At 44.9% G+C, this 15,967-nt stretch overlaps 1 protein-coding gene across 2 annotated transcripts in view; it reads left to right on the top strand.

Annotated features, from left to right (window-relative positions):
* The window catches only part of LOC147458804 (uncharacterized), a 66,682-nt gene that overhangs the window by 39,257 nt on the left and 11,458 nt on the right, over nucleotides 1-15,967 (top strand). For both annotated transcript variants that reach the window (XM_086510241.1, XM_086510240.1), the window contains exon 3: nucleotides 10,273-10,359. In XM_086510241.1, the coding sequence (XP_086366367.1) occupies nucleotides 10,273-10,359 (87 nt within the window). The remainder of the gene's footprint in view (nucleotides 1-10,272; nucleotides 10,360-15,967) is intronic.

Raw genomic sequence — 15,967 nt, 5'->3', positions numbered from 1 at the left:
GGTCTCATAGGTCATTTTGGCCTAATATATCATTTCATCTCTCTCTCTCTCTCTCTCTCTCTCTCTCTCTCTCTCTCTCTCTCTCTCCCGGCCTTCTCCTGACGGGTAATGCCATATCGTCACTCTAGTGACAGGATCAACTAAAAGTCACTCTAAGATAGGTATCCATGCCTCCAATCCCCCCCCCCGGCGCCAAAGTCGATGATGCGGAAGCGTAGAGACCAAGGAGAGAGAGAGAGAGAGAGAGAGAGAGAGAGAGAGAGAGAGAGAGAGAGAGAGAGAGAGAGAGAGAGAGAGAGAGAGAGAGAGAGAGAGAGTCTCTTGAACCAATCAACCATGGCAATAAATAACTAGATGTGTAATACAATGGAGGCAAGGGGTTGCTTACATAGCAACCTCACTAAATTGCCCTACCCAGACTTCGACAAATAAGTAAAATAAATGCCTAAAAGCCAAAATAAATAATGGGATATCATTGGGCAGTTCACTTGAGACACTACGTTCAATAATCCCCATTTGTGAAATGTGGACACATCATGTCCTAAATGAAATACTCCAAGATAATGGACTGTGGAACATATCCTATCCATGATCCGACCAACAACAATGGATTGGTGCACTCATCTATAGTGTTTTAGATACGTCTGATTGGTTCCCTACCAAATGCATGTGCATTGAACTCCGACCTACTGTTCCAAACACCGATAACTTGAACTCCAACACAAGGGTCCAAATTAATTATAGGGAGCACTGTTTGCCCCTCTCTGCCACTCACAAGCCTCTCTCTGGCTGAAGCTAGTGGCGGCAACTGCCATTTGACTAGAAATCTGACGTCGAGGTCATGGTGGCCGCCGCCATGTGTGCCATGCCGATCTCCTCTGTCAAATCTTTATCACCGTAATCTCTGTCCAGCGTGCCTTTGTCTTTGTCTTCCTATGAGTTCCTGCTTTTGCCTTTGGCTTCAAACTCCCGAGCCAAACAAAGCATTGTGTCACATTTATAACAATGGTTGTCCGACCTCGTGGGTACCGAGGCAGCCAACTGACTACTACTGGTACTGCCATCCTTGTCAAGCTTGCTTTTGCCGTTGTCCTCTAGCGACCTCGTCCATTAGCTTTTGGCTACACAATCTCGATCCAAACAATTTGCCGGTTTCCTTGAGAACTGTGGTTGAGCATAGCCGCTAACTGGATGGTTGATCTGCTATCCATAGTCACTTGTTGGTTTTGGTTATTAACGTTGCTAGCGCTCCAGCAAGGGGGGGGCCAAGTTGAAGTTGCAAGATCTGGTATTCCGGGAAACCTTCTCGCAGTAACCGGTCCCAAGCCGATGTTGTCCTCTTCGTCTCCCACTCCGATCCACGGAGTTTTGCCCAAAATTTTGAGCTTCGAAATGCTCCCAAGCCGCTCTTGTTGTCCCTCTCTAGAGCTCCAAGTTCTGCTTCTCCCAAGCTGCTCCGCACCCTCTGCTATCCCTCTCTTCAACTGCAAAGTTGCTCGCCTCGTCGTCTCCCAAACTGCACCGCAACAAAATCGCCGCAAAATGGGCTCAAAGCCCCACCTTCCTTCCTTCTTCCAAAGGGGTGCCCTCACAACCGACAACATTTTAAAACACTCGGCTCACTACTTGAAAGAGGGGGGTGCCGCTTGTGCCAAGACAAGGGCATGGAGTTGTCGGATGCGTTTCAAAACGCTGGGGTCGGGGAGAGACCTTGTTGTCGTCGCCAAGGGAGGGCCGCCTAGGCAGTGGAGGGCAACATTTTAGAATGCCCGTTGAGAGGGGGGGGGGGGGGGGGGGGGGGGGGGGGGGGGGGGGGTTGCCTAGCTACTGCAAGGTAGCGTTTCAAGACGCTCGAAGGGGGCAGGGGAAGGAGCTGCCTAACATGCGTTGCCGGGCAACGTTTCAAAACGCTGTGGTGGGTGTGTTGTCGGCGCCGTCGGGTGGGCTGCTGACCCAACGTTTCAAAACATAGGGAACAGGGGGGAGCTTGTGGACTGCTGGCAAGGGATGCCGTTCGGAACGCTAGTGAGGAGGGAGGGATCCGACGCTGGTTGGGCAGCATTTTAGAATGTTGGGGACAACAAGGGGAGAGATTGATGTTGGCGACAAGACGATCTTCTCAAACTCTCTTCTCTAAGCAGCTCCGCCTCCACCAAGGCTTTGATACCATGTCAAAGTCGAGGATGCGGAAGCGTAGAGACCAAGGAGAGTGAGCACGAGAGAGAGAGAGAGAGAGAGAGAGAGAGAGAGAGAGAGAGAGAGAGAGAGAGAGAGAGAGAGAGAGAGAGAGAGAGAGAGAGTCTCCTGAACCAATTAACCTTGGCAATGAATAACTGGATGTGTAATACAATGGAGGCAAGGGGTTGCTTATATAGCAACCTCAGTAAATTGCCCTACCCAGACTCTGACAAATAAGTAAAATAAATACCTAAAAGCCAAAATAAATAATGGGATCACATTGGGCAGTTTACTTGAGATGCCAATACTCTAACACCCCCTCCCCCCGTTGTTGGGGGTAAATGCCTAGAGGTTACTCCCGATCTCCTCCGGACCATTTCCAGCAAGTAGCTTTGCTCGAGAGCTTCGTGGATATATTTTTTGTATATTTTTTTAGCCCACCATTTTGGGCCTATACATGGCTACACCCTGGCACCAAATCTATCCAATGATTCTCAGGTCTCTCTGGCGGCAATTGCGACGGTAATGAATCAGAGAAACAGTCACTAAACTCTCATAAAAATACTGACCTTTCTTTATCTAACACATATAAATTTGACTGACAATTATCTGAGACATCACGTGCAAAAATCAAGTACACAGAAAGATGATTCTTTATTACAGAAGTGATAGCGGAAGCAGATACAATAGGGACAGACTCCCCTTTGAGCTTTACATCCAAAACATGAGTTTTGCCTCTATGCTGAAGGGTGATCGTCTTGCCAAAGGCATCCAGCATGCCATGCACTCACAGAATTCCAAGTAGCGCATCGCACCCTTCCAATGGCATGATATAGAACTCTTTTGTGTCCACATACGACTGAATATGCAGACGCAGCTTTCCAATAATAGGAGTAACACACTCTGAGCGGCCAGGACATGTCAACTCTGCCTCTGCTATGTACCCCATTTCTTCAGCTCTAATGCCCAGCTTCATAGCTAACTCTGGTGAGATAAAGTTTGCTTTGGCACCTGGATCAAAGAAGATGAGTGCCGTTTGATCCCTAACTTTACCCCATGCCCTGCATAACTCACTGGCATCTGTATTGGGCCTATCACCCATCATGTCTGGCACCAATCCTGCCGTGGGTTTAGGCTTCTTGCCTTTCTGGTCTTCTTTATCATCTGAGTCAGCTGGTCTTTTCCTTTGTGGACAACTAGTAGCAAAGTGACCAGGCTGCTCGCATATAAAGCATTTGTTTTCAGCCGTTAAAGACCTTCTTTTCCTCGAGCGACTTAAACACAAAAGGCTTCCTTTTTTGTTTCTTTGTCTGTGCTCCAGACGTCCCGGCTGAGTCCTTGTCTTTGGTGGCCTTTTCTGACCCCTGTGACGCTTCAGAAGTTGTTTTCACAATGGGCTTCTTCGCTGAATTTTTCTTTTGATGTCCTCCTTTCTCGTTGCTTGGAAACCCACTGTTCTCTCCTCTCAACGAGGCAAGACCAGTGTTAGCAACTTCCATGAGCTTGGTGAGGGTAGCCACTATGTTCTTGGTACAATAGTCCCGAAGCCCTTTAGGCAGCCCACAACAATACTTCTCTATCTGCTCTGTCAATGGCACAAACCTGTAGGAGGTCACTGAGAGTAACGCTTTACAAAACCTCCGATTGTACTCCAGCAAGCTCTTGCATGTAGCCGAAGTAAGCTGGTGTCAATCTGTCATGACGTCGGCTTCAAATTCATTTGACAGCCAAGCAGATGCAAACATTTGCTTGAAGTAAGCCCAAGTGGCGGGTGCCTGTCCTTGCATTAACAATGTCGTCCACCATGTAAGCGCATTGTCCTTTAAGAATTTCCTTACTCTAGAGGCCTCTGTAAAATTCCCTCTTGCATAAGCTGTATCAAATTGTTGGAGGAAAGTAAGAGCCTTTGCTTTATCCTCAAAGCCACTGAAAGTGCTGAACTTCACAGCTGCACCACCTTCTTTGTAAGCTTTCGGCTTTTCCAATGCCCCCAAATTGTCATACGGAATAGTTTGCAACATGGGCACTGTAGTAGGCATCATCGGCACATCTTGGCCATTAACATTTTGCGTCAAAGGTGCCATATCTGGCTGCTGTCCAAAAAAACTAGCCATGCCAAAATGACCCTGTGGCACCCCAAACTGGCCCTAGTTGCACTGAAAACCCTGCTGCATGCCGATGCTACCATACATGGGGTTTGGCATCATGCCTTGCATACCCCCAGACACTGATCCTGGCATATACGGTTGACTTCTAGGCGCATAACCAGCCATACTCTGGAACACAGATCCACCCCCACCCCCGAAATACCCAGGATGTACCGTGGGTGGTGGAAAAACTGGGTGTATTGCCTGGTAACCAATTCCCTGTCCATTGAAGACAGCATGCGGGCTCTGAAAGGTGGCGGGCTGAACTGGCATAACCTGTCGAATAGGCGTCCTTTGCTTGGTAACCAGTTCCTTGTCCATTCAAGACAGCATGCGGGCTCTTAGAGGTGGCGGGTTGAACTGGCATAACCTGTCGAATGGGCGTCCTAACCACCTGTTCAAGGACGGGAGGAACCTGTTTTGGAGCCCCTTACTTCCCAACATGCGAGTGTTCCCTATCCTGCTGAGTCGCATGAAGTACTTGGGCTTGAGCCTCAACAAGCTTCATTCGCGGTGTGGGTTGCCTATTTTGTTGTTGCACTCGTGGCGCTTGTAAGAACTCCATAAACCTTGGGTTCTGCACCAGTTGCGAAAAGACATTCACTGTGGCAACTAACTGAGTCCTGAATGCATCATCCTCAAGCTGCCCAGTCATAAAGCCCTGTACTACTAGAGGGACATTCACATCAACAGGAGGTACAGGATGACGTGGCCGTGAACTCTCGCCAATCTCAAAGACCATAGGAGTTTTCTGCTTGTCCTTCGAAGAGGAACCCTCTTCCATAATGCCCTTCCCTTTGTCGGCCATAGAGTAATCCCGCGTTCTTGTACTCTGTGTCTTTACCCAAAACAACCGAGGCTCACTCTTTGAGGAAAAAGTGATTGATATCCCTGCAATGGAACCTTGAAACCGGCCCGTGGGGCGGTAGGCTTTGGCTTTCACCCGAAATTCTTTACTTTACTTTAGACACACACACAGAGAGAGAGAGAGAGAGAGAGAGAGAGAGAGAGAGAGAGAGAGAGAGAGAGAGAGAGAGAGAGAGAGAGAGTATTTTACAAAAGGAACTTGCGACGGGAATTAACACACACGGCTCGGAAGCTAGAATGCCCCGAGCAGACGCCGACAACTTGTAGGCCCCAAAATTGGCGCCCCTTTCGGTATTTCTTTATACTTTGAGAGGGTAAATTACAAAGTAGAGTACTGGGAATTCTTCACCTATATCCAGCTAGATACCACTTGCTTTGGCCAAATTTCGGCAGCATAACAACCCCAAAACTTGCGCGAAACCAATTGCCCTGTTGGAACTCACTTCTACTGGCATAGACCCTCTGATTCTTGCCCAAAAACAGTAAATTCAGCACGCTGTATTTATTGGTTTTTGCCCTGTTTTCAGCCCTAAACAGTCCCCAACTGTCTGTGCCAGTGGGGCACTGTTCCCAATGGTTCTGGCGTCCGTATGGCTGAAAACAGTCAAATTACAGCGCATACACAACGCTGAAAACGCACCTGTTTGGTGAGGTTATGACCCTCACCAGTGCCTGCTTTGGAGTAGCAATTAGCTTGTGACAGTTCTTGCAAAATGAGGCCTTCGAGCTACAAATTCAGCACCACTTCTTCATGCATGAGAAAAGTGCACAGAAATGTGCCATTTGGCGCGGTTACAAGCATTTTCCCGTTTCGGGGTTGCTACCTAAAAATCTCCCGACTGGTTGCCCAATTGACTTCGCGGTACAGTTGTAAAATTTTCCCCTTGCCATTCCGAAGGTAATGACACGAACACATTTCACGGCCCAAAATAGCAGTTCTCTAATTTTTAGGAGATGTTTCCGTTGGGCTCCCATTGGTCTTCTGACCATCTATCCTCATTGGGACTGCATCCAAAAGTGCAATGTGGCCCAACTGTCGGGTACTTTTTGTTGGTGGTCCCACCCTGACTTTATGCCTTTATTGAGTTCACTACCTAGTATCCACCAACTTGCTGAGTGCGATGGTGGGACCTACATGACCTTGGACTGAGCCTAGACATCCTCTTACTATACGAATTCCAATGTCGACCAACTTCCCGTCTGTGAGTGAAACTACCGTTCACATTGGCCATACAATGTCCGACCATTTGCAACTTCAAAAAGAGAGTCTCAAAAATAAAACAAAAATCATTGGAAAGAAACCAACAACTAAGGTTAGCAATTGCCACATCCTTGTGACATAGGTTTCCATACGCGTTATGGTCATTATGAATTTTTGGTCTTGCCTTTTGGTTTGACCAAAACTCCAGCTACGTTACAGGGGATGATGAATGATCTGCTGAGGCCATTTCTGGGCAACTTCATTGTTGTGTTTCTCGATGACATCTTGATTTACAGTCGAAGTTTGTATGAGCATTTAGCGTATATACGCGTTGTTCTCGAGGTACTGAGAATTGAGAAGCTTTATGCTAGGGCTTCTAAGTGTCAATTCTTCAAGAAAGAGCTTTTGTATTTGGGTCATATTATTACTCGCGATGGAATTCACATCGACCTTGAAAAGTTTGATAAAGTGTGAAATTGGCCCATTTTGAAGAATGTGCGCCAAGTGAAGTCTTTTTAGGCTTTACTCGATTCTTTCACAATTTTATCAAGGATTACTCCAAAGTTGACGTGCCGCTTACACAACTTCTAAAAGGAGGGTTGAAAGGACCGAAGACTTCGGGTTCTCACCGTAAAGGTAATCCCCCTTTTGTATGGAATGAGCGTTGAGCGTCTCGACGAGAGCTTTCAGACGCTAAAGCACTTGGTGACTACTGCACCAATATTGCATATTGTGGATCCTAGCAAGCCTTTTGTAGTCGAAACGGATGCTAGTGATTATGTGACTGGTGCAGCGTTGTATCAGGATGGACGTCCTATTGTGTCTGAAAGTAAGAAACTTCCTGACACTGAGATGCGTTATCCAACGTATGAGAAGGAGCTTTACGCTATAGTCCACGCCTTGAGGAAGTGGCGACACTACTTGTATGGCTCTACATTTGTTGCATGGACAGAGCATCACTCTTTGCGCTATGTTTGTGATCGGGGTGATCCCAGAGACCGGATGGCCAGATGGGTTGAGCTTATGCAAGAGTTTGACTTTGAGATCCATTACAAAAAAGGATCCAGAAATCGAGTTGCCGATGCACTCAGCAGGATTCTTGAAGTTAAAGCCTTGTCTATGGCTAAAATCTTGACGGATTTCTATCTCTCTCTTGGAGGGCTATGTCATTCCGATAGCTATTTTGGCAAGGTATGGAATGAGGTCGAAGCGGGGTATGACTTGTCTATAGGCTTGGGTAGTCTGGAGACCCAAGTGAGTCGTGCTGGAGAGACGATACAATGACAATATTTCATTAAAGGTGGACTATTGTTCAGAAATGGAAAAGTCTGTGTCGGAAATCGATGAGGTACAACAAAGGATTTTGATCGAATGCCACGATGTTCCTAGCTCTGGGCACCTAGGCATCCAGAGAACTTTGGCATTGGTCAAGCGTTATTTCTACTGGCAAAGGATGCGCTCTTACATAGAGAGCTATTTATAGAGATGCACTCAATGTTTTGTCAATAAGGTAGAGCGCCTTAAGAAAGCTGGCCTCCTACGTCCATTGGAAATCTTAGATGCCAAGTGGCAAAGTATTTCCATGGACTTCATCGTTGGTTTGCCAAATACTACTCGAGGCAATGAGGCCGTTTAGGTTGTGGTTGATAGACTTACAAAAATGGCAAAGTTTATACCAACGAAGTCGACTGTAAAAAGGCCATGCGTTGGCGGTTTTATTTGTCGATCAACTTTACAAGCTGTATGGTCTGTGAGAGGATATCGTCAGTGACCAAGATACTAAGTTCACTGTACGATTTTGGCAAGATGTTTTGCTCATCTTTAGACGAAGTTGAGTATGTCATCTTCTGACCATCCTGAGTCCGACGAACAAACTGAGAGGATGAATCAGACGCTAGAGAACATGTTGAGAGCTTATGTCTCTCACCTGCAGTCTGATTGGAAAAGGTATTTTCCACAATTAGAGTTTGCCTACAATAGTAACAAGCATTCTGCTACTGGATTGATGTATGGATTTCAGCCTAAATGCCCTATTGCTATTGGCTTAGAGAAAGTCAAGGATCGCCAAGCTCATGATTTCTTGTATGACATGCAAGAAATGCTCCAATTGGCTAAGGATAGTATAAGAACGGCTCGTGATCGAGTCACCACTTATGCTAATCAAAAGAGATCTGCAAGGACGCTAGATGTGGGACAATGGGTCTATCTGAAGATACCCAAGGATTCCAAGACTATGCGAACTGGAAAGCGGTATAAGCTTTCAGCTAGATATTGTGGTCCATTCTTGATCACAAAGAAAATTGGCCAAGTTGCCTACAAACTCGCTCTTCCTTCGGATGTTAGTGTACATCCAGTGTTTCATGTCAGCCGCCTTAAAGAAAAATTAGGCGAAGCCAATGGTGTTGTGCTTATCAAGGAAAATGTATGGCAAGATACGCAAACTGAGTATATTCCTCGAGAACCAGAGGTAGTTTTAGATCATCGTACTCGTCATTCATGCCAAAAGGCTTATGACAAGTACTTAGTTAAATGGAAGGGTCAATCTGAAAGGTTTGCTACTTGGAAATCACTTAGAGCCTTGAAAGCTCAGTATCGTTCGTTTCACTGATCCTTCCAGATGGACAAGTTTTCTGACTCCTTGGTATCCCCATGGGCTTCAACATCTTCGTAAGACAAATGTGGCAATGGGTGTGCAACAGAATTTAGCAACAGCTGCAGCTGTGAGTTGGCATGCATTTCTCACTAGCAGACTCGCAATATTAAATATATTCCATTTATTTGGTGTGTGTATTTCGGGGGCATATTGGATGGAACACTAGAGCATTGCAAAGAGAGGATTTTGTAAGAGCCCGGACAGAGTTTTATACCACAGTATGCGTATCCCTATCTACCTCTTGTATACATAGAGCATTGCGAAGGGAGGATTTTGTAAGAGCCCGGACAGAGTTTTATACCACAGTATGCGTATCCCTATCTACCTCTTGTATACCACAGTATGGGTATCCCTATCTACGTCAGCCGCCTATTTCATCCTAACCGGTAAAGCAAGCTGGTGGCTTTTCATATGGTCCTCTGCCCCTTGACGTGTCATAGGATGGTGACTTGCACGTCGCAAGGGAATATTCCGTGTTGAAGGCCAGTATACCACGTCCTCTAGAACAAGCACATGAATGAAGATTGGGGTCCTTGAAGCATAAGAACATAAATACTGAGACATATAGTTTTCTTCTTGCATGAATGATTGTGTTAGATTGCATCTAGGGATGCCAGGAAAAGAGTGTGTAGCATGGTGTCAAGTGAATAAGTTCATGATTTAGTATTCTGATATTGTTACATGCTCTGATATTTGTGCTCTACCATCAATAATGGCTTTGAGTATGCAGATGTGCGTTTATGTCGTGACTTGTGGTCCCAGTCTGGTGTCAAACTTCCTTCTGTTTTAGTGAATAAGTAAGTCCATTTAGTATTTTGATCTCTCTCTCTCTCTCTCTCTCTCTCTCTCTCTCTCTCGCCTGTAACATTTGTGGTCTACCATCAACAATGGCTTTGACTATGAAGACGAGATTTGGCGTAAATGCTCTCTGACTATGTACCTTCATGGTATATTATAGCTCACGCTGAATGGTCTTTACACCTTCACTGTGGAGCAAGCGTGTTAGCAGGTGCTCAATGTTCTTTGCATCGAGGGGTTCTTTGTCACAAGCTAATGTTAGTTTTATACCGGACAATTTCAAGCTGGTGAATAGCATCTCGCATATCATGAGTAGTCTGGAGATTGAGTGTGGATTGTGTGGTTGAATAAAACCTGAGCTAAGTTGTGATCTCTTATGATCAATTAACGTGTTGGTTCTTAGGACCTAAAAGGATGAACTGCATCAGGTTTTTTTGGATGTCATGATGCGTCCTGGCTCAATGACAGAAATTCCTGTTCAAGCATCTCATGGGCTAGTCATCTACATATTGGAGGTATTTCATGTTTCTTGCGAATGGCTATGTGGTCAGAAAGTCACGTAATCTAGTGCCTTTGATTAGTGAAACTTTTGTCTGCTTCTCTCTGCATGCCATGCAATTGCATGCCAATATTCATTAGTGCACAATGGTTTTATCTTCGTTTCTGCATTACTTGTTTCATATTGTTTCAAAGAGGTTTCATATTTCAAGATTCTGCTCCTCTGGTCCATTAAAAAGATGATACCAAACTTTAAATGCTTGTTTCCATTTATTTGTGCACCAAATCTGGGAAACATGCGGTCTTTGAACCCCACCCTGCTTTCTTGTACAATATGGATTACATATTACTTTGCTTTAATCTGAATAGGCTGATGTTAGAAGTCAAGTGAGATGTAAAACCCTGTGGTCTCTTTTCATTCTTGTCAGTGTTTCCTCTGTGTTTGGCAGTCTAAAAGAGACAGCATTCTTTCTGTGAATTCTTTTCCTGTTTTGTGGTATTTCCATAGTGATGCTGAGGTTTGTTTCTGAAGTGGCTCGGCTCATCCCTGGTGCGAGCGCTGTTGCCCGCCCGCACCGTGCGCCGATGCATCTGTTATGCCTGTCACACAGCCTGTCATTGGCTGACAGCCTCCTGTGTGGTTTGTGGCATTTCCTTTTTCCTTTTTTCCAAGGTGTGTGTTTTAGTGCATGTTTGTGTGTCTTGATCTGTCTGTGTGTATGTGTGCCCTTGTGTGTGCTGGGGGTTGCGTGCTTGTGTGGTGTGTTTTGGTGTTTGTATGTGTTTGCATGCTTGTGCAAGCTCTTGGATATGTGTGTTGTTGAGGGGTGTGTGGGGATTCCCTTGTGTGTTGGTTGTGTGCATGTGTGTATATGTGTACGTGTTGGGTGTTCGTTTTAGTTGCGTGCTGGGTAATGCATTCTTGGTTCGAAAGTTTCAAAGTCTTAGAATTTGGGATGCTTGGTAGTCAAGGTTGCCCACTTAGTGCACTGCTTATGCCATTGCAACACATCCTAAGTTATTTCATATGGATGAACTCACTAGGCAAGATAGTTTACGAGGCCTTTCCATGCCGGATGGCTTATGTTTTGTGGTTGAGGCTCATGCAGGTGATCCGTTTATTTTTCCGCGAAAATCAGCCCAGGAGGTACAACCAATTATAGATGCATTGCCACTTTATGGTTTTGCTACCGGTTTACATAGTAATTTTGCATAGTTATGTCTTTTTGCCCTTGCTCATCTTGGTTGGCATTCACATTTATGGCTTGGTCAAATTGTTCCTCATGTTCAAGTTAGTTCAACATCTCGGTTACCCTATTGGCTGGGATGTCTCATTGAAAGAGGAAGTTACCTTGGTTTTGACTCATCTTGAACGTAAGATCAATTATTGGAAGCTTTCTACGTGGCCACTGCATATACGTTTAGGGATAGTTCAGTCTATTATTATACCTTACATACAGTTTCATCTTCCATTATGGGCTTGGAATGCGAAGCATATTGACTGCTTTATGTCCAAGGCCCTAGAATGCTCATGGCGAACTCCATTTGACTACAAAGGTTTGCATTTGCTCAAAAGAACTTTAGTATACTCACCAAGATGTTAACTTCTACATACTTGCTCGAAAGGCCTCTTAGCTACCTACAATTCTTTGTCAACAACAACTGTGGAGTAAGATGTTAGGTGTCACCAAGATATGTATTTTTCCTGTTGCCCACTTTATATATGTATTACATATTTTCATTTTGCTTGTTTTTCCGAAACCCTTGAAAGGTGCAAGTAGACATTGCATGGCCGGTGTGAAACTGTTGCAACGGCAAACGGGCTTCTCACATCGGGAATCTAGGTCGGTCGGACAATCGATGATTGGTCAGGCCAGTTAGCACTGAAATTCTGATGAGTAGGCCAACACATGTGTGCCTAAATGGAATCTGGGCCATGCAGCAAGTCATTGACAACTTTATATGTTGGGAGGGGTTAGGAAACTGAACCATAAGGGGCATAGTGGACACACGTCAATAGGAGAGCCACCTGCTTGACATCTCACCAATCAAAAGCTTAGGCCCAGCTTGGGGGCACCCAAAAATGAGAGTGGGGACTGTTTTTGGCTTTTGTGAGTGGATTTTTAGGTTCACAACTTTGCTGGAAAGCTTTCCTCCCTTGTGTCATGTAGCGTGATGATTCTGCTCTCGTGCATCTCTTTCCCCCTTATATACATATGGTAATGCCGTGCCCCACTAGTTGGGCTCCTCAGATGACTATGTACACTCCTGTGGGTTTTATGTGCATTTTCCAAGGCAAGAACCTTCTGAATAGGAATCGGATTAGCTAATTGCTAATCCCCCACAGGTGCGCACAGTTCCATCGCGACAGATTGCGAAACAAGAGAGTTTTCTCGCGTGATAACTCGTCCAAATCAAAAGGAAAGTGTCCCATTGCGTGCGGGAGCTCTTGAGACTCTCATAGGCATGTTTGCTTCTCTCAAAACAATCCAAAACAGAGAATTTCAGCTTGCTGCATGTGCCATGTGAGAGCACAATGAGTTGCCCACCGATCCATGGAGATATATTCACTGCCAAGCCAAAATCAAAGAGGTAGCATATGGGCAACCAGATATGCGACCAAAAACATGCCCATAAATGAGATCCATATAGTCAAATGTCCAATGAACATAAGCATGAACTTTCCTGTGTCCAAACAAAGCTCCTAATGAAACCGCCCCCAATACACAGTAGAGGGTGGTACTAGTTTAATTATTTGTTAATTTCACACGGAGGATTGAGAAGAAGACAGATCACTTGCCTTTTGGAAGCTTTCCGGTGAGCTGTAAGTAAATTTCATCGAGCTGTAATTTCCTGTTGTGGTCAATGGCAAGCGCCGAAACTCTTGTATAACCACCCCAAGGCTTCCCCAAAGCTTCTCAGGTGTTATCTTGCAGTTTGGGTGTGAAACCCTGCAAATACGAAGTAGTCTTTCTACAGCCAGTAGCTTTGGCCTATCCATGGAAAGCATATAAACTCTCTATGATTGGTATACATACGTCATGTTGATGTTGTGGTTGATGCGGAAGGTATGGTGTTTTCGTTTCACGCGCCTGTTCAAAAGTGGAATTTGGGAACGCATCATCGACCAATATGGAGAGCTATAAGTCAGCTTTTTACACAGGTAAGCGGCTCCATTATTGGGCAATCCCATTGGGTCACCATCACCAACTATTGGGTCGTTTTTGGTTTTGATCATTGGAGGTAAATTTTTCTTCATCATGGATTCAGATGGGGCATCCATTGGGATAAGTGTCTCAACAGTTAAACTAAGAATTATTCACAGTTTAGTGGCCACTTTAGAGGCATGTTTTCTGGTATGCAAAGTGGTGGGAGAAAGGTTGTCAACCCGGTAGCTTTTTGACTTCCTCAAAGCTACCTTTCTCCCGTCACTATTCCTAGGATTGTGATTGTCTCTCCATCAGGGAGAGGTTGCTACAGGGCGAGTTTGAGACATCGGAGGAGGGAAGTTTAGCATTGGCATAAAGCCCCTTCAGCTTGAGCAACGCTTATTGTTATCTATATAGATGGACGCAGGGGATGGATCTAGCTAGCCCCTTGGCAAGGGTTTAGCTGTTACAATCAGATTTCCAAGGCTGCACCAAAGTTTGAGCCACATATTTGAGTGATTGGCAATAATCTGGGTGTTGTTTTGAGTGAGGGTGGTGCATTGGCCGGTAGACAAGTTTACAAGTGTGGGGATTCTCCACAGGATCCACCTCTTCCGGCTTGCTCTTCCTTAGTAGAGATACCACCTACTTCTCTCGAGCCCGATAGGATTCCTATATTGTGCCTTCATGCAATTCTTATAGAGATCATGTTCCACTTGCTGCGCTCATGGCACAGTACGACGAGAGCTTCTTGGATTATAGAAAAATGTTTATGCTAGAAGATTTGAGAGGGTTCTTTTGAAAACCAAATCATGCCCATTGTTTGCATATTTTATGGATATTTTGGGATCACACCTTTGTGGTGATTGGCTTTGTACATTTATCTTGAGGCTGAGTCCTTGAGATGTTATGTTACTGTAATAGGCTTGGACACTCAAGTGAGAAATCAATAGCAACACACGAATAGATCTAGAGAGAGAGAGAGAGAGAGAGAGAGAGAGAGAGAGAGAGAGAGAGAGAGAGAGAGAGAGAGAGAGAGAGAGAGATGGATGAAGTGGCGGAGTTCCACTTCCAGACGCACTGGCCCCAAAGACTGGCGCCCTTTCGGTATTGCTTTTTTTATCAATGATTTGCCAAGTACAACAGCCGCGGAGCACCTTTTCTGTAGTGTGCGCACTGTAGAGTGCCAAAGAGGGCCCCCAAGGCTTACTAGATGCACTACATCATCATATCCATCAACATATAAAATGTGGTAGACATTTAATCTTCCTACATATACTCAAACATTACACACATGAAAGAGCACATGTAAAGAAGTTCAATCGAGGAAATTTCCAATTCAAAGTACATCTTTTCATGAAGTCATTCCGCAGAATACTGTCAGTAATAAGTATCCCTAAAATTTTATGGAGAATTTAGTGATTTTATTCAATCTAGGCAATCTGTGACAAAGGAGTGGAGTGGGTCCCCTCGTGCAGTATGCACTACACCGGTTTCGACCTCTTGATTTGACGTGCACTTTAGGGATAGACACAACTAAACCATAAGCCTCAAGGTACAGCTCTAGCGGGATAAATTCCTGTTCTTGATGAAACTATTGACGGACCAGCTTACCCTTTTATTTCTTTTCTTTGTGCCCTAGGACCCGATGGTTGTTGCTCTGGCTCCGGGCCCATTGAAAAATCATTCTAAATGTACGGAACTCTTTGAATCTTCATAATTCAAGGAGCCTGAGTGCATGGAGAAACTTTCATTTGCGTGTTCTGAGCTTCTAAATGCTCTTGGACTTTTGCTTCAAGTAGTATCGGCGGATCTCTTTAGGCAATCCGCAACAAATCTGTCCATTTGCCCTAGAAAAGGAATCTTTTGGAAAGAAGCAACTGGCAAATAGATATCCCAAAATTGTAGACAATATATAGCCAAGGGATCGTCTTTCCATCAGAGTTACCCGGAACGCGGAACGGGAACGACGACGGGCCTCCTTGCGGAATGGGGGAATGGGAAGGGGTCCGGAATGGGAACGGCGCAGAATGGGAGGCTAAAAAAACACCCAAATAATGTTATTTTTAGCATTATGTGTTTGAATACAAGTAGTACTAGAGTCCTTTGACTCTAATACCGACAAAGAACACAATTCGAAGACCATTCAATCTTATTATAACTAGATTGGGATGTGCGGCGCCCAAAGTACATAGTACATATACAAACATTGAACACACACAATGCCCATACACAATTGTCAATAACATACGTAATTACAGATTAGAGCTCTCAAACAATTGCAAGAGTAGAAGTCAGAGATAACACTTTTCGCTTAATTTTGGCTAACAAAGCCCGCCAAGGCGCTACAAAAACCAAAGGTGACATATATCATAATGAGATTCGAAACTACAAGGGGGCCAAACCAGTGACCACAATACCAAAAGAGTGAAGGTGATAAGTACCATAAAGATGCTAGTAGCTACAAATGTCAAAG

This window comes from Adiantum capillus-veneris, chromosome 4, assembly GCF_014529385.1.
Source record: "Adiantum capillus-veneris isolate H3 chromosome 4, ASM1452938v2, whole genome shotgun sequence".
Lineage (NCBI taxonomy): Eukaryota > Viridiplantae > Streptophyta > Polypodiopsida > Polypodiales > Pteridaceae > Adiantum > Adiantum capillus-veneris.
The sequence above is the reverse complement of the archived record's forward strand: the minus strand, read 5'-3'. Positions and strand labels throughout refer to the sequence as shown.